Here is a 19095-nt window from a genome sequence, read left to right on the forward strand (position 1 = left end):
AGAGTTGCTTTTTCAGGATCCAAGCAGAGACAGGCACTGTATTCTTGACACAACAACCCTGCCTCCGAATATGACACAAATACCATACTTTCCAATCAAAAATGAAAATACACAAAGTCACAATGGGATAGAAGCTTTAAGCTTAAAACTTAGACTCTCCAGGATGGGTGAAACAGGTGATGGGGATTAAAGAGTGAACTTGTTGTGATGAGCACCGGGTGATGGATGGAAGTGTTGAATCACTATTCTGTGTACCTGAAACTAATATTACACTACAGGTGAACTAACTGGAATTTAAATAAAAACTTCCCAAAAATAAAATAAAACAGACTCTCTACAAAAATTCAGAATGTATTATACTGTTAAAAGACAGACTCTTTCCAAGAAAATAAGTAAAAGAAACCATAAACATTTTAAGATCCGCTTTGAGAAAAGGAGCTTTGAAACTGTCCTAAAGAAAATGTTACCACCTGGCTTGAAATCAAATAAAATTATTAAATACGTAGCAAAGAGGTACACAATAGAAATTATTGAGGATCTATTATCCATCCATGCAGGTATTTAGTTTTTGTTTTTGTTTTGTTGTTGTTGTTTTGAGAGAGAGATCGCAAACAGGGAAGGGACAGAGAGAGAGGGAGACAGAATCCCAAGCAGGCTCCACACTGTCAACACAGCGCCCAGTGTGGGGCTCAAACTCACGAACTGTAAGATCATGACCTGAGCCAAACAAGAGTCGGATGCTTAACCGACGGAGCCACGCAGGCACCCCTAGAGCAGTTGCTTTTTGAGTACTCACCACAACACAGCGCTGGGAGCTTTATTCACATGCACTATCTCATTAAATTCTTTCTAAGTTCTGCAGGCAGTAAAACTCAGGTTCAGAAAGCGTAAATAAACTACTTGAAGTCCCAGAGTTAGAAGTCCAAGTCAGGTTGGGCTTCTTCCAGAGCCTCAACTCCTGTGGTAGTCTTGCATATTCAAGCTACTGTGAGGTGTTGACTAAGTAATTTGCAAGGGGGAAGGGAGAGCAAAAGGCGAGTATATGTGGTTCCAAAACCTGTTCTCTCCTCTTACCCGTCTCTACTGACGGTAGGCACAGGCACTGCCTTCTAGATACACACACTCCAAGGAATGAGTTAAAGAACTATTCCATGCACGATTCTGCCAGAAGGAAGATACCCAGCACAAAACTGTTCTCTAGCAATTCAAAAGGTTCTTCTGCCCTCTTGTGGCTGAAGGAGACTACTACAGATCAAAGCTCCATTAAAAAGCTAAAATACCATATAAAGGCAATTGGCAGTCACACAACACAGGAGGCAACTGTGATGGGCTCATAATGAACCAGATTTAATAACTCAAAAATTTGATCTTGCCACTCTTCCATGACAACTACTGCTTGGAATAAGATAAGAATAACAATACTAGAGATCAGGGAGAAAAACGACAAAAATCAGTATTTTTGTAATGATAATAAGGACTATGACAACCGCTACATCCATCCAGAACAATGATAAAAGTGTAAAACATTCTAAACCCCAAACAAAAATCCTCATCTTTACTTTCCACACGTAACAATGTATTTTAGAAATCTTCTCACAGCAGCCAATACAGAGCCTCCTCATGAGCCAATACAGAAGCTCCTCAGAGCTTCTGGGGCACAGCACCCCCTTGGATGGGTGAACTTGGCCCCTACTGGTGAATGCTTCACCGCCTTCCAAACTTTCACCGTTAAAAACAATGCTGCAAAAAGCAAACAAATAAAAACTACGACAGTGCTATCATTTTGTAAGTGTGCAAGGATACCTGCAGATGAATTCCTAGGGGAGGAAATGGGGGGGGGGGTCAAAGGGCACATGCATGCCTTTGCACTACTTTTTTTTTTCAACGTTTATTTATTTTTGGGACAGAGAGAGACAGAGCATGAACGGGGGAGGGGCAGAGAGAGAAGGAGACACAGAATCGGAAACAGGCTCCAGGCTCTGAGCCATCAGCCCAGAGCCCGACGCGGGGCTCGAACTCACGGACCGCGAGATCGTGACCTGGCTGAAGTCGGACGCTTAACCGACTGCGCCACCCAGGCGCCCCATGCACTACTTTTTAAAAACTCTTTTCTCCCTCTGATTTTCCCTCCTCTCTCTCTGGCTGCTCCTTCTCATGCTTTCTTAAAAGTTTTATTTTAAGAAAAACAAAAGTTTTATCTGGGGTGACTTTCTAAGCAGTGACCACGTGTGCTGCTCACCCCTTAGTTATAAATTCCTCCAGGACTTGGTCTTTGGTCCTCTTTCATCCTGTAACCTTTCCCAACTATCATTTCTCTTCCCTGAAGGCAATCAAAGTTACTATTTTGGGGTTTTATGCTTCCAGAGTGATTTTATGCATATATATGCAAATGTATATGTACTGTGTATGCCTGTGTATGTATAAATATGAACATACATGCACGAGACTTTTCCCTCCCTTGCTCTACAAATCCATACTCTAAACTGAAGGAGTGGTAAGGGAACACTGCCAAGCAGCAACTTTCATAAGAGATGAAACTGAGGCCCCAAACCTTTTTCAACCTGCAGTTCTGTGCCAGACAACTGGAGTGGACCCACAGGGGAAGATCAGATTCCAGCACTGTTTCCTATCCTAGCCTACTGTAGGACAGGTTTCACCAAGTAGCCACAGATTAACTCAAGGGAAGGATAGAGCACAGAAGCCAGTAAGTCAAAGATCAGAGTCTAAATACGATCTTTCACATCTACGGTTATTTGCCTATGAAAGATTTTTGATTTTTTAAAAACATTTCTTTATTTTGAGAGAAGACAGCGCAAATGGGGGAGGGACAGAGAGAGACGGACAGAGAGAATCCCAAGCGGGCTCCACACTGTCAGCACAGAGCCCGATGTGGGACTTGAACTCATGAACCATGAGATCATGACCTGGCCCTGAAATAAGAGTCGGACACTTAACCAGCTGAGCCACCCAGGCGCCCGATTTTACTTTTAATGAAAGTTTTCTAACTACACAAAAGTAGAGAGGAATGTAATGAACCCCATCCAACAGATTAAGCAATTAAAACATTTTGCTAGTGGTTTCCTGGTTTCACTCCTTTCTTCTTTCGCGCTCTCTCTCTTCCCTTCCCTCCCCCCGCTCCTCTTTCTTTCTCCTTCTCTCTGTTTTGGCTACATTATTTTAAAATAAGTCCCTGACATCATGCTATTTCATCTCTAAATACTTTGTCTGGACATAATTATAAGACAGAAAGAGATTTCCTTATTGTGACAATATCATGATCACATCTAACAAAGTTAATTTCTTAATATCATCAAATGCTCAGTCCACATTCATTATTTCCACAATTATCTCAAAAAAAAAAAAATCTTTCTAGAGCTGACTTCTTAGGTTTCAAGAGAACCTAGAGCCAAACAAATTCCAAGCCCAGCGTGCAAGAGCCCATGACTACTAAATCTTAAAAGAATTTCCAGGTTCCCAAACCCCCACCAACAGGAAATGAACTGCTAAGCTCCCAGGAAGGGCATTCCTCCCAATGCCCATGCTGACGTAGCCTTGGCAGGTATGGGTTCAGGAAGAGCCACCCTATACCCTTTACCTCTCATACTCCCATCCCTCCAGTTCTAAGCAAACACTAATCTATTTTCTGTCTCTACAGATTTGCCTCATTTGGACATCTCATACCGCACGTGGTCCTTTATGACTGGTTCACATGCTTTCAATGTTCATTCACGTTGTAGGATATATCAGTACCTCATTCCTTTCTTCATATTCCATTGTGTGGAGAGACCACATTTCATTTATCCACTCACCAGTTGATAGATATCTGGGTTGTTTCCACTTTTTGGCTGTTATGAATAATGCCGCTATGGAAATTTGTGTACAAGTTTTAATTTGGACATGTGTTTTCATTTCTCTTGAGATCCTAGGTATAAACTCTGGGTCAAATGTTAGCCCTGTGTTTAACTTTTCATTTTTTAATGTTAATTTACTTATTTTGAGAGAAAGAGAAAGAGAGAGAGCGGGGAGGGGCAGAGAGTGAGGGAGAGACAGAGAGAATCCCGTGAGATCATCACCTAAGCCAAAACCAAGAGTCCGACCAAGCCACCCAGGCACCCTGGTAACCCTGTGTTTAACTTTTTAAGGAACTGCCAGGCTGTTTTCCAAAGTGTCTACACCATTTTACATTCCCACCAGCAGTGCATGAGGGCTCTAATTTCTCCACATCCTCACCAACACTTGCCCTGTCATTTCGATTACAGCCATCCTCCTAGGTGTTAAGTGGGGTCTCATCGTGATCTTTATTTGCACTGCTCTGGTGACTCATGATATTGGGCATCTTTTCACGTGCTTACTGACCATGTGCACACAGGTTTCCCCAATATCCGAAAGCAGAGCATTCCTATGAAACCTTTCATAAGCCAAAGTGGCCTAAAGTGAGGAAGCAATTACCACTAATTTATATGGAAAAATGTTTGAGCGTTCCCAGGCACAAAAATAATAACCCCTTTAGGCTTTTCTGGTATTTTAGGACACATCTTGCTAAAGGATGCACAAAATAAGTTGAGATAAAGCACTGATGCTCACAGACACAGTCCAAAGCTTATGGCAGCTTGAGGCTGACACAGTGACTGTGGTTCCCGCGGAAGGAACTAGGGGGCGCCACTCTCACTGCTTGAAGGGCACGCTTCCTGGATAATAGCTCACTGCAAGACACCGAACGCTACTTTCTCTTTTCACCTTTTTTCATGAAAACAAAAATCCTCTTCAGAGTTCTCTGAGCGAAAACAGGTACTAATAGTGCAGGTCTTTCGGAAAAGCAAAGTGGCTAACACAAACTTTTGCAAAGCAGGAAATACCCGCATCTTCTTTGCAGAGATGGCTATTCGGATCCTTTGCCCATTTGAAAAATTGGGTTGTCTTTTTATTTTTGAGTTATGAGAGTTGCGCACTCTATTTTTCCCATCTTTTCCATTGAGAATAAAAGCTTCCCAACCACTTAAGAAAGTAGTGATTGTTCTTTTTCTATAGCAAGAAGTAACTACCAGAAGTGGTTTCGAGCTCACCCAAATCAATGATAGCTTCACACCATTATACAAGCTTTTGAAAAGCCAGGCAATCAACAACAGCTTCACCTCAATGACCATGCTTCTGAAAGCCATTCCATTTAACAAGAATCCTACTCAGACAGCTGTGTATCCAGAGCTAAAGGTCAACCAACCCCTAAACACTCTTACTTCTGAAAGTCTACCAATGCCTGAACTCCACTCTTTTGAAGACTCTAGAATAAACAGGGGTTCGTGAAGTCCTGGTATCAGGACCATTTTACGTCTTTAAAACTCACTGAGGATTCCAAAGAGGGCCTATATGATATGGGTTAATAATTATACGAACATTTACTATATTGGACATTAAAACTAAGAAATAAATTAAAAAATAATTAAAAAAATAAAACTAAGAAATATTTAAATAGCAATTTAAAATTAACAGTAAAAACCTCATATTATAAGTTTAAGAAAAATAACTATTTTCCCCCAAAATTAGTAGGAAGAGTGGCACTGTTTTAAGTTTGTGCAAATGTCATTTACAGCTTTATAAAAGTCTGGATATGCATCCATTTCCACATTCAATCTGTTGTGAAATGTTTTAAATATACGAAATTTTTTTTGGCCTCTCACAGGTACACAGTTAGAAGAGGGAAAGGTATTATAATAACCTTTTCAGATGGTTATGGATATTCCTCTTTGATGCTACCCCAAACTCAAAAAGCAGTAGTTTCTTACAAGTTAGTGGCAATATTGAATCTGAAAGCATATCAGTAAACATTTTCATACTTTGTTACATTAACATCCACTGGTCTTACACTTTGAATGAATCTTTTAGCCACGCATAATTTGTTAACATCATAACAGTGGTCTTTTGGACATTATTAGTTCACTGAGTTATACAAAACTTCCAATGTTTTCACACTCATTTTGCCATATTAAAAAAATCACATTTGTTAATATCACTACCAATCTCATCAGAAACATGTTTAAATATTGAGAAGGTGTCAGTTTCGTGGCAGCAGACAGAAGCTTTTCAGAATTCTAATTTTCATTTGAAAGCTCAAGTTTTATCTAAATAACAAAAAAGTCCGTTGTTTCCCTTGAAGTGACAGGTGTACTGTATTCCTTTTTGAGAAAGTCTCCCAAATTCCCAAGTCTGAATAACCATGGTTTGCCTGTCAGTCATTTTTTCAAGTAAAAATGGTGTTCCCTCAAAAGAGTAGCTAGTTCAGCTTGCAGTTCAATCACACAAGTGCTTTTCCTTGAGACAGTAATAAAACGTCAGTGTGCATAGTAGTGCTTTATGCATACTTATGCATATTTCCCATTTCATCATCGTACTTGTTTTGTTATTATTTATTTTTTTAAATAGGCTCTACACCCAACGCGGGGCTCGAACTCACAACTCCGAGATCCACAGCTGCATGCTCTACCAACTGAACCAGCCAGATGCTCCCATCATATTTGTTTTTTAGAAAAATGATATATACTCAAAGGTCAAGATTTAGTCAAATTAAGATCTGTTTCATCAAGAACTTCCTTCAAAAAAAAATTTACTTATTTAAGTAATCTCTGCATTCAATGTGGGGCTCAAACTCACGACCCCAAGATCAAGAGTTACATGCTCTACCAACTGAGCCAGCCAGACACCCCTCACCAAGAACATTAAGTGAGGGGCGCCTGGGTGGCTCAGTTGGTTGAGCGTCTGACTCTTGATTTCTGCTCAGGTCATGATCCCAGAGTTGTGGAATCAAGTTCTGCGTTGGGTTCCATGCTGAGCGTGGAACCTGCTTGGGATTCTCTCTCTCTCCCCTGCTCATGCTCACACACACTCTATAAAATAAAAATTAGGGGTGCCTGCCTGGGTGGCTCAGCTGTTTGAGCATCCAACTCTTGATTTTGGCTCAGGTCATGATCTCACAGTTGGTGAGATCGAGCCCTGGGTTGGGCTCTGTTAGCCCTTTTAGCTCAGAGCCCACTTGGAATTCCCTCTCTCTTCCCTACCCTCTGCCCCTCCCCCCATCAAAACAAACTTTTAAAAATTAATAAATTTAATTTAAATTAAAAAACAACATTCTCAGGATGCCTGGGTGGCTCAGTCAGTTAAGCATCTGACTTCATCTCATGGTTCGTTGAGTTCAAGCCCCATGTCAGGCTCTGTGCTGACAGCTCAGAGCCTGGAGCCTGCTTTGGATTCTGTGTCTCCCTCTGTCTGTCCCTTCCCTGCTCGTGCTCTCTCTCTCTCTCTCAAAGAATAAATAAACATTAAACAATATTTAATAAAAAATTTTTTAATAAAAAAAATTTTAAACATTCTTAAATGAAACTGGCTTTTTTTTTCCCTCAGTGTGTGGGGCAGTGAAAAGTACAATGACTGTTGGTTCAGTTTGGTACCCTGCTTTGCTCCGTGCTAAGGTGTGAGCCGTTGTACCCACCATCACTTTGCAACATCAATGCAAATGGCAACCCACTGCAATGGGCAACCATTATCTTATTATTAACATGAAAATGCTCTTGACAAAACTCTGAAAACCACTGCTAGGAAAGAGGGCTCTCTGTTTTGTTCTAAGAAACTATGTCTTACAAGCACAGTTCTTGCTCAAATGACTAATACATTCAACTTTTTGTTTCATGTATAAGTGTTGGCCTCTTCTTTCAAACATTTGTTTGACATCCTGCCTTCTTTTTTCTTTTCCTCGCTACATTTTTTTCTTCTGTGAGTTCTGGAGTCACGCACTTTACACACTCTATTCATGTAGCAGTTAAGCGAGAAAACTCACCTGCACGTAAAACTTAGAATTCCAAATTTATCAATATATTGAACCCTCCTACCAAACAATGTAAGAAGAATACTTTAACTCTTAACCTCTCTCAATTGATATGCTATTACTGGCTAGTAGTATAGTTCTCTCCCTTTGTTTCTATAATACCAAATATTGGGCAACAGCATCAATGTTTGCTTAGATATCCTGACATTTACCATTCTCTTTGCTTACCATTCCTTCCTGCGTCTTTCTTCTGGAATCATTTTCTTTTTTCTGAGGTTTATGCTTTGTAAGTGCCTTTACTGAGTATCTGTTAATATGAACTTTCTTCAGTGTTTGTGTCATTCTTGAAACATGCATATGCAGGGTTCTAGGTTGACAGGTGTTTTCTTTACACAAAATAAAATAGTTCACTGTCTCTGGCTTTTACTGCTGTTCTTGAGAAGTCAATTGTCAGTCTAACTGTTGTTCTTTGGAAGGTAATCGCTCCTTTTCCTCTGGCTATTTTTTAAAAATATTTATTTATTTTTGGGAGAGAGAACAAGTGGAGGAGGGGCAGAGAGAGGGAAACAGGATCCGAAGTAGGCTCTATGCTGAGAGCAGAGAGCTCGACGCAGGGCTCAAACTCACGAACCATGAGATCATGACCTGAGCCGAAGTTGGACACTTAAACCCACTCAGACACCCAGGCGCCCCATCTCTGGCTATTTTTAAAAACAGTATTACTGTGGTGCCTGGGTGGCTCAGTCGGTTAAGCATCTGACTTCAGCTCAGGTCATGATCTCACAGTTCATGTGTTCAAGTCCTGCATCAGGTTCTGTGCTGACAGCTCACAGCCTGGAACCTGCTTTGAACTGTGTCTCCCTCTCTCTCTGTCCCTCCCGTTTGTGCTCTGTCTCTCTCAAAAATAAATAAAAATTTTAAAAATTAAAAAAAAACACAGTATTACTGAGGTCTAAATTAACATACAATAAACTGTCTATATATAAAGTGTACAACTTGAATTTTGACATATATCTGTGAAGCCATCACCACAACTATGATAAGAAAGATATCAACCCCACAAGTTTCCTCAGGCTCCTTTAATCCCACCCCTCACCCTACTCCATTCCCAAGCTACCCCTGACCTGCTTCTTGTCACTATAAGTAAGTGTGCCTTTTATAAATAGAATCATATTTTACGTACTCATTTGGGTGTGGCTTCTCTCAGCGCAATTACTGTGAGATTCATCCATGTTATTTGTGTATGAACAGTTCATTCCTCTTTTGTACTCACATGAGATGACAGACGTTACGTAAATTTGTTGTGGTAGTTATTTCACAACACACACATATATCAAATCATCGTGCTGTACACCTAAAACCAATAGAATGCTGTGTGCCAATTATATCTCATAAAACTGGGAAAAAACGGTTCACTCTTTTAAGTTCATTCCTTTTTAATGCTGAGTAGCATTCCATTGTATAGATGTACCACAATTTATTCATTTACCTACTGATGGATCTTTGAGTTGTTTCTAGTTTGGAGCTATTACAAACAAAGCTATGATGAATGCACATGTACAAGTCTTTGCATGAACATACACTTTCACCCCTCTTGAAGAGGAATAGCTAGGTATGTTAGGTGAATGTTTAATGTTTTTAAGAACTGCCAAATTGCTTTTCCAAGTGGTTGTACCATTTTCCATGACCACTTGCAGTGCAGAAGTGTTAACAGCTGTCCCATTCTGGACAACACCTGATGTAATCTATCTTTTTCATATTAGCCATTCTAAAGAGTTTAGAGTAATACTTTCTTATGGTTTTAATTTCTACTTTCTCCTAAGGACTACTCATGTTTAGTATCTTTTCATGTGCTCACATGCCATCTGCATATCTACTTTGGTAAAGTGTCTATTTACATCTCTGCCCACTTTGATGTATTCAAAATACAAGTTATTTATTGTATTTATGGTTTGCAAATTTTCTCCAGGTCCATGGCTTGCCTTAAAATTTTTGTTAACAATGTTTTTTGAAGAGCAAAATTGTTTACCTTTGATGCAGCCCAATTTATTAATGTTTTCATGCTTTTTTTTACCCTCCCTAAGATATCTTTAGCAAATTCAAGGTTACCAAGATTCTGCCCTATATTTTGTTTATAGTTTTAGCACTTCTATTTGGATATATGATACATGTCAAGTTAATCTTGTACATGGTGAGAAACATGAGTCAAGATTTGTTTGCTACCATTTATCAAAAAGATTTATTTTTTTCCTATTGAATTGCCTTGGTATCTTTATCAAAAATCAACTGGCTATTAAATAAGTAAGTCATAGGAATAAAAGGCACAGCATAAGGAACACAGTCAGTGTATGTGTATTTCCTTCCCTTTCCCTTATGTTCATCTATTTTAAGTTCCACATGAGTGAAATCAGACATTTGTCTTTCTCTGATTTCACTAATACTCTCTAATTCCATCCACACTGTTGCAAATGACAAGACTTCATTCTTTCTGATCACCGAGTAATAGTCCATTGTGTGTGTATGTGTGTGTGTGTGTGTGTGTATATATATATATATATATATATATATATACAGATATACACACATATGTAGTGTGTGTGTGTATATATATAGATATGTGTGTACGCGTATATATGTAGTATGTGTGTATGTGTATATATATATATATATACATATGTAGTGTGTGTGTGTATATATATACATATGTAGTGTGTGTGTGTGTATACACACACACACACACTACATATGTATATATACACATACACACACACACACACACACACACACATACTACGTCTTCTTTATCTATTCATCAGTCAATGGACATTTGGGTTCTTTCCATAATTTGGCTATTGTTGATAGCACTGCTATAAACATTGGGGTGCATGTGTCCCTTCGAATCAGCATTTTTATATCCTTTGGGTAAATACCTAGTAGTGCAATTGCTGGGCCATACGGTAGTCCTTTTTTTTTATTACTAAAAAAAATGTTTTCTTAATGTTTATGTATTTTTGAGAGAGAGAGAGACAGAGTCAGAGTGTGAGTGGGGGAGGGACAGAAAGAAAGGGAGACACAGAACCTGAAGCAGGCTCTAGGCTCTGAGCTGTCAGCAGAGAGCCCGATGTGGGGCTCAAACTCATGAACCAGAAGATCATGACCTGAACCAAAATCAGACGCTTAACTGACTGAGCCACCCAGGCACTCCAGGGTAGTTCTATTTTTAATTTTTTGAGGAACCTCCATACTGTTTTCCAGAGTGGCTGTACCAGTTTGCATTCCCACCAACAGTGCAAAAGGGCTCCCCTTTCTCTGCACCCTTGCCATCATACATCTGTTGTTTCTTGAGTTGTTAATTTTAGCCATTATAAGTAAGCTCTGTGCCCAACCTGGGGCTTGAACTCACGACCCCATGATCAAGAGTCACATGCCCTACCAAAACTGTTTTGACAATTTTAAATTCTCTGTATTTTCATATTAACTTTAGAGTCAGTTAGCAATTTCTAGCAAAAAAGTGAATTTTTAAAAGAACCCACCACACCTTCTGGGATTTTTAGTGGAAATGTGTTGAATCCTAAAACAAATTGGGGAGATTCAGTATCTTAAGATCATGCCTTCTGCTCCATGAACACGGTGTACCTTTATTTCAATATTCTTTCATTTCTTACGCAGCAATGTTATGTGGATTTTAGCATACATGCTGGCTATTCTGCTCCCTAGAGGGTCCTTCCTGCATTCAGATAGGCTAGTCTCCTAACTATCACAGAATGTACCGGCATACAGAAACGATTACCCAACCACATTGAGGGAATTGCAAAGAACCCTATGGAAAAATAGTATAAATCAAGTCATAAATCTTATTCCCCTTTTTCTCCCATTTCTTCCTCCTGCAGAGGCAACCATTCTATTGTTTAATGGATATATTCGCTTATGTTCTTTTAATATATGTATGTTTGATGTGCATTTACTCTTTCTTATCAACTTTATCCAGGAGTAATTTACATACAATAAACTGCTTCAATTTAATGTATACAATTTGAAGAGTACTGACAGTTATATACATTCACAAAACCACTGCCATTATCAAGACACAGGGCATTTCTATCTCAAAAAATTCCTGTGCCCGTTTGCAATCCATTTCTCCCTTCATGTTTCATCCAAGGTAACTAACAATCTGCTTTTAATTATTAATAATTAGCTTGTATTTTATATAAATGAAACATATAATATGTAGTCATAATATACTATTATACTAATATCAATTAATATTAATGTGTACTGATTAATATTAATATTAGTATGTACTTAATATTAATATGTACTTAATAATATTAATATGTACTCATTCATGAGTTTAACATTCATCCATGATACTGAACGTATCAACTTTGTTCCTTTTCATTGTTAAATGGTACTTCACTGTGTGAATATGTCACATTTTGTTCATCCATTCACCTGTTGATAGACATTTGGGTTGGTTTCCAGTTTGGAGCTCCTGGGAATAAAGCTGCTGTGAGCATTCATGTACAGGTCTTATTTGGTCATATGCTTTTACTTTTTCTTAGGTAAATACTTATGAGTGGAATGACTGCCATTTGGCAGGTGTATGTATAACTTTTTAAGAGATGCCAAACTGGTTTTCAAAGGAGTTGCACCATTTTACATTCACAACAGCAATATAAGAGTTCCATTTACTTCATATTCTTGCTAACACTTTGTTATCTTTTTTCAAAACTTAAGTCATTCTAGTTGATATGTAATGTTATCTCACTATGGTTTTAATTTGTATTTCTATGATGAGTAACAATGTTGAGAATCTTTTCATGTGCTTATTACCATTCGTACATCTTTTGTAAAGTGTCTCTTCAAATATTTTACCCATTTTTGGTTAAGCTGTTTACCCTCTTGTTATTAAATTATAAGAATTTTTTATATATTTTAGATACAAACATATGCATGTACTAAATATTTTTAACTGAATGTTATATATACAAGTACTGAATATTCTTCCCCATTCTATGGCTTGTCTTTTCATTTTCTTGGTGTTTTTTAAAAGACTTTTTTTTTTTTGACAGGAAGCAGGATTTATTGGTGGGCATGAATGGGGAAGGGCAGTGCTGAGGTTCTCATGAGTGCAGAGCCCTCCATTTGTCCAAGAGGCCACGATTAGGGGTGTATTTGACCCCACAGCCATCTGGGATGAGCCACTTTTCAGCCACCATGTCTTCAAATTCGTCCACATTAAAGTTAGTAAAGCCCCACTTCTTGGAAATGTGGATCTTCTGGCAGCCAGGGAACTTGAACTTGGCCCCAGGTAGGGCCTCAATCACATGCTCCTTGCTCTGTAACTTGGTATGGATGGACATGACGACTTGGCCAATGTGGACCCTGGCCACTGTGCCCTGGGGCTTTCCAAAGGCACCCCGCATGTCTGGAGCCTAGACTGGAGAAAACGTGAGGCCAAACCTCAACGTCCACCAGAAGAAAACTGTCTCCAAGGTCCCTTAGGGCAACCCGTACAACCAACAGGCTGCATACACTACCAAGGAGGCTGCTGTTCACAGCCAATGCACACTGGGCCCCACAGGGAAAGAGCACAGTCGGCTTAATTGGCTGCAGAGGACAAACATTTTTAGTTTGGGTCAAGTTAATTTATCACTTTTTAATTTTATGGCTCATGTTTTTTGTTTCCTAAGAAATCTTTGTATTCCTGTTCTTTTAATTTACAAAAGTGGCATTGTGTTATTCTGTTTCACTTTTGACTTAAATTAGGTATTTTGGGGCACCTGGGTGGCTCGGTCGGTTAAGTGTCCGACTTCGGCTCAGGTCATGATCTCGTGGTCCGTGAGTTCGAGCCCCACGTCGGGCTCTGTGCTGACAGCTCAGAGCCTGGAGCCTGTTTCAGATTCTGTGTCTCCCTCTCTCTCTGCCCCTCCCCTGTTCATGCTCTGTCTCTCTCTGTCTCAAAAATAAATAAACGTTAAAAAATTTTTTTTAAAAATTGTGTTTAAAGTTCCATCCATGTTGTTTTGTGTATATTGGATCTGTTACTTCTAACGGCTGCAAATCATTTCATGATATAAATACCCTACTTTTTGCCTACTCACCCCCACCCCTAGGATGGAAATACATTCATCCTCCAACTCCCTGAGCACACAAATAATGTATGTCTCTGGTAAGTGCCATGGAATGAATGAAAATACACACACACACACACACACACACACACACACACACACATACATTCACACACATACATATATATATGGCAGATTTGCTGAGCTAAAGGATGTATGTATACTTCAGTTAGTTATTACAAGAATGTGTTCCAGAATGGCTTTACCAGTCTACTTCTCACTGGCAAAGAATACAGGTTACTATATTCTCACATTCCTGCCAACACTTGGATTATCCAGCTTTCTAACATTTCTTTTGTCAGTCTAAGGTATAAGGAGATATCTTGTTTTAATTTTAATATTTGTTATAGCTCATGAGTTTGAATATCTATTCCTATGCTTAACCTTATGGGTTTCTTATTCTGTAAACTCGTTCTAATTCTTTGCCCATTTTCTACTGGGATTGCTGCCTTTTTCTTCTTCGTTTGCAGGAATTCCTTGTATATTCTAAATATCAAACCTAGCAAATTTTATTTTTTTTAATTTTATTTTAATTCCAGTATCATTGACAAATACTGAAATTTTCTCCTCCCAGTATATTATCTACATATGAACTTCGTCTATCATGTCCTCAATAGCACAAAAATCTCAATGAACATTCTCTGTACACTCGGAACGAATGTGTATTCTGCCATTGGGTAAAATGTTCTATAAATGTCAATTAGGAAAAGGTAGTTCATAGCATTGCTTAGATCTTCTATATCCTTACAGATTTTCGACTTGTTTTATTAATTACTGAGAGAGGGGTATTAATATATTTGAACATGATTGTGGATTTGTCCCTTTCTCCCTTAGTTTTAACCAGTTTTTGCTTAATGAAGTTTAACACTCTCTGATTATTAGGTACATACATATTTATGTATGTCTTCTTGACAAACTGCTCCTTTTATCATTATGTAATAACCCTCTGTAATCTCTTGTCATATTTTTTGTCATAAGGTATTATGAGCTGAAATTAATAGTTATGCCAACTTTCCTATGCTTATTATTTATATAAGATATATTTTCCATATCTTTGACCCTGTTTTTACTTTGAACCTGTTTTTAAATTTAAAATACAGGTCTCTTAGGGGTGCCTGGGTGGCTTGGTTGGTTAAGCATCTGACTTAGGCTCAGGTCATGATCTCGCGATTCGTGGGTTCGAGCCCCGCATCGGGCTCTGTGCTGACAGCTCAGAGCCTGGAGCCTGCTTCTGATTGTGTCTCCCTCTCTCTCTGCCCCTCTAGCTCACACTCTGTGTGTGTGTGTGTGTGTGTGTGTGTGTGTGTGTGTGTGTGTGTGTCAAAAACAAAAATAAATAAGCACTAAAAAACAGATTTAAAATACAGGTCTCCTGTATCAGGACATACATCCTGCTTTGTTAACCATTCTGACAATTTCTGCCTTTAGCTGGAGTTTTAATCCATTCCCATTGAAATGTAATTGTTAACACAGTCAGGCTTAAGTCAACTGTCTTAAATTTGTTTTCCATTTCTCTCTTCTGTTTTTTTGCTCTTATATTGCTGTTTTCCTGCTTTTGGGGGCGGTTAACTATTTTTTAGTGCTTTTTATTTCTTCATTGGCCTCTCAGATAAATATGCCTCCTTGTGTTATTTTTTTTTTCCTAGTAGTTGTTCTACCAAGGAGTTCTGCTAAGGAATACACATCCTTAACTTATCAGAGTCTATTTAGAGCCAATATAATACCTCTTCACGTCTGACATTTCCTACCTCTTACTTTACTCTTTCCTCACTTTATACACAACATTCCTACTTCCCACTTCTTCTTTTCACAAATGTAATAACTTTATGACAGGTAAGGTTCCACTTATCTCCCCTCTCCCCATTTCTTGTGCAAGTTTTGTCATATCTTACCTTTACATATATTCTAAGCCTCATTCTACGGGGTTATTACTTTTGCTTTAAGCAATTAGTTGTCTTTTAAGCAAACGATGAGAAAAAAAGGAATGAGTCTTTTATATTTGCCCGTTATTTACCATTTCCAGCAACCTTCGCTTTTCCCTATTGATCCAAATGTCCATCTGTTCTCACGTCCTGTTGGCCTGAAGGATAGTCTTTAGTGTTTTTTCTGTAATGCAGCTTTGCTAGCAACAAACTCTCTTAACTGTTACCTGAAAAAATGTCTTCATTTCATCCTCATTTTTGAAGGATATTTCCAACAGATAAAGGATTCTGGGACGACAGGTGTTTGGTATTTCTCTTTCAGCACTTTGAAGATCTTTCATTGTGTGAACTCTACTGGTTCTGGTGAAAGGTCAGTGGGATTTCCTACTCCCATAGAGAATGTTTCTTTTTGTCTTCAAGATTTTCACTTTAGATTTCAGACGTTTAACTATCATATGCCTAAACTTTCCCAATATTTATCCTTTTTAGAGTTTGCTGAACTTCTTAGATCTGTAAGTCAACGTTTTTCACCAAATTTAGGAAGCTTTCAGCCGTTATTTCTTAACATTTTTTTCTGTCCAACACTCATATATATTAGACAATTTTATACTGTCCCACAGGTCCCTGAGGCTTAGTTCATTTTTCCTCAATATTTTTTTTTCTGTGTTTCAGACTGGATAATTTCTATTGCACTCCCTTCAACTTCACTGACTTCTGTTATATTCAACTTACTGTGAAGTGAAATCTTCATTTTCTGTTCCTATACTTTTTAGTACTAGAATTTGTTTTTGGTTTTTTTATAGTTTTGATTTCTCTGCTGAGACTACTTATTGTTCACTGTATTTTTCTTTAATCCTTTAAATTATTTGTAATAGGAGCAGTTGGGTGGCTCAGTCAGTTAAGTGCCAGACTTTGGCTCAGGTCATGATCTTGCAGTTTGTGGGTTCAAGCCCCACACTGGGTTCTGCACTGATGGTACAGAGCCTGCTTAGAATACTCTCTATCTCGCTCACACTCTCTGCCCCTCCCCCACATGCATTCACACTCTCTCAAAATAAATAAGCTTAAAAAAAAAAAAAGAACAGCATTTATTTAAAAAAATAAAATAGGGGCAATGGGGTGGCTCAGTCAGTTGAGTGTCCAACTTCGGCTCAGGTCATGATCTCACAGCTTGTGAGTTCAAGCCCTATGTCGGGCTCTGTGCTGGCAGCTCAGAGCTTAGAGCCTGTTTCAGTTTCTGTGTCTCCCTCTCTCTCTGTGTCTCCCCTGCTTGTGCTCTCTCTCTCTCTCTCTCTCTCTCTCTCTCGCTCTCTCTCTCTCTCTCAAAAATAAACAAAGAAATGTTTAATAAAATAAAATAAATTATTTGTAATAGCTATTTTGCTATATGAGTTCTCTCATCTACAGGCTTTGTTTTTTCTTTAATATGGGTCACTATTTCCTTCCTGTCTGTTTGTATGTCTACTAACTTTTTATTGAACACTGACCACTCTGGATGTTGCATGCAGAAACTATGAATACTGCTATCTTCCTCTGAAGAGTGCCGATTTCTATTTTACCAGGCAGTTCAATTACTGCCTGACCACCTTGAATTTGTGGAGGCAGGATTCAACGCTATGTTTAGTGTGGATCTGAGGAAAGTCCATGGTATTTTTGACTCTTCTCTAACTTGACAGGACCCAGCCTTGGTTGGGGCTTGGTTTTAGGTCTTGTTAGGGTGAGTCTTACTCTGGAGACTCTGGATCTTTAGTCTTAAGGCATGAACTTTCTGGCATCTGGATGCCAGGGGTAGTAAAGTTCTAATGAGATTTCTCCACTCTGGTAGAGCTGCAACTTCAAAGTCCCTGACTCTTCAGCCACCCACAGACTGCTTGACCTCTACTCCTGTCCTGTACAGCTGTTACCTACGTAGTTAAATTCAGGTGGTTTTGCCCTGCGCATACATAGCCCAGTCCACAGCTACCGACTCCTAGGAATTCCTCCCCTGGCCCAACTTGTGTCTCTCAAAAATTCCCTACTCGGTGATGACCTGTCTCACGGACTCCAACCACTTCAGCTGCCCTACACCCTGATCTCTGCCTCCTCAGCCAAGTGGAGGCACTATGGTCTGTTGAGATTCCAGCTCTCTGGGCAGGGCTGGGAAATTGCCCCCACAAAGAGAACTGCAGAGCTCACCTCATAAGTTTTCCTTTTCTTAGGCACTGAAATTTTATACTGCCTCCTGTCCACTGCTTGGCAAGAGTTGCTTCATTTATACTGTCCAGCTCTGTAACTATTTATAGAGAGACGGCTAGCTTGATACCAGTTATGCCATTATCATAAGAAGCAGAGTGTTACCCTAAGCCACAGGCTAGAAATACCAGCCTCCATTTCGTTTTTAAGATGGAAAACTAAGAGTGAACATAATTTCCTATGTCTATTAAGCTAAACTTAATCTACCCTTCTCCCAACATCAGATCCAAACTCCAACTTACTTGCCAGATGGTATTCTCCATAGTAATCAGATCAATAATGCATATTTTATAATCTCCCCCGTTATGATCTTTTGTAAAATATAGGCAAGAACACAGAGGGAATTGCAATATTGATAAATATGGTAATATGAATTTTTAAAGGTCCCATAAGAAATTAATCCTACTCCTCCAAAATATCCACTTTAACTTATGAAATACATATAGATAAAAATTAAAATAATAAAATACGTAAAATTTCCATGAAAGGGAGCACGGGAACCAGGTCTACCGATAAGAGGCAACAACCCAACTCTCCTCTAAGACCTGACCTGAATAAAGCATCAGAGCCAAGAGAAATGTCAGTATTTTGTCTCCATTTTGGAGATGAAGAAACTGAAGTACATCTAACTCACTCCAAGACTGTGTTCATTTGTTCATTAAGTTAAACATATGTACATATATATTTTTATCATCTTACGTGTGTGTGTACAAACATGCACACACATACATAAAATATGATAATTCTACAGTACTTTACTAGGAGTATTTTTTTTAGAGCAGTTAGGTTCACAGAAAATTCAAGGGAAAGTACAAATATTTCCTATTATACCTCCTGCCCCCACACATGTATATCCTCCCCCATTATCAATATCCCTCACCAGAGTGGTACACTTTTAAAACTGATGAACCTATCCTGATACATCATAATTACCTAAAGTCCATAGTTTACATAAGGGTTTATGCCTGGTGTTGCACAGCCTCTGTGTTTGGAC

General features: G+C 38.8%; 2 protein-coding genes and 1 non-coding gene across 4 annotated transcripts in view; all 3 read right to left on the reverse strand.

Annotated features, from left to right (window-relative positions):
• The window catches only part of ST3GAL3 (ST3 beta-galactoside alpha-2,3-sialyltransferase 3), a 202244-nt gene that overhangs the window by 151138 nt on the left and 32011 nt on the right, over positions 1–19095 (reverse strand). The gene's annotated exons all lie outside the window — the stretch shown is intronic.
• On the reverse strand, positions 12889–13274 carry LOC125173182 (60S ribosomal protein L10-like). Its single transcript, XM_047872069.1, has one exon. The coding sequence runs from the start codon at positions 13237–13239 to the stop codon at positions 12937–12939; it is 303 nt and encodes a 100-aa protein (XP_047728025.1). The 5' UTR covers positions 13240–13274; the 3' UTR covers positions 12889–12936.
• Positions 13297–13429, reverse strand: LOC125174256 (small nucleolar RNA SNORA70). The gene has a single exon (XR_007155370.1). It is a non-coding gene; the product is annotated as a small nucleolar RNA SNORA70 (small nucleolar RNA).

The sequence above is a fragment of the Prionailurus viverrinus genome, chromosome C1 (assembly GCF_022837055.1).
Source record: "Prionailurus viverrinus isolate Anna chromosome C1, UM_Priviv_1.0, whole genome shotgun sequence".
Lineage (NCBI taxonomy): Eukaryota > Metazoa > Chordata > Mammalia > Carnivora > Felidae > Prionailurus > Prionailurus viverrinus.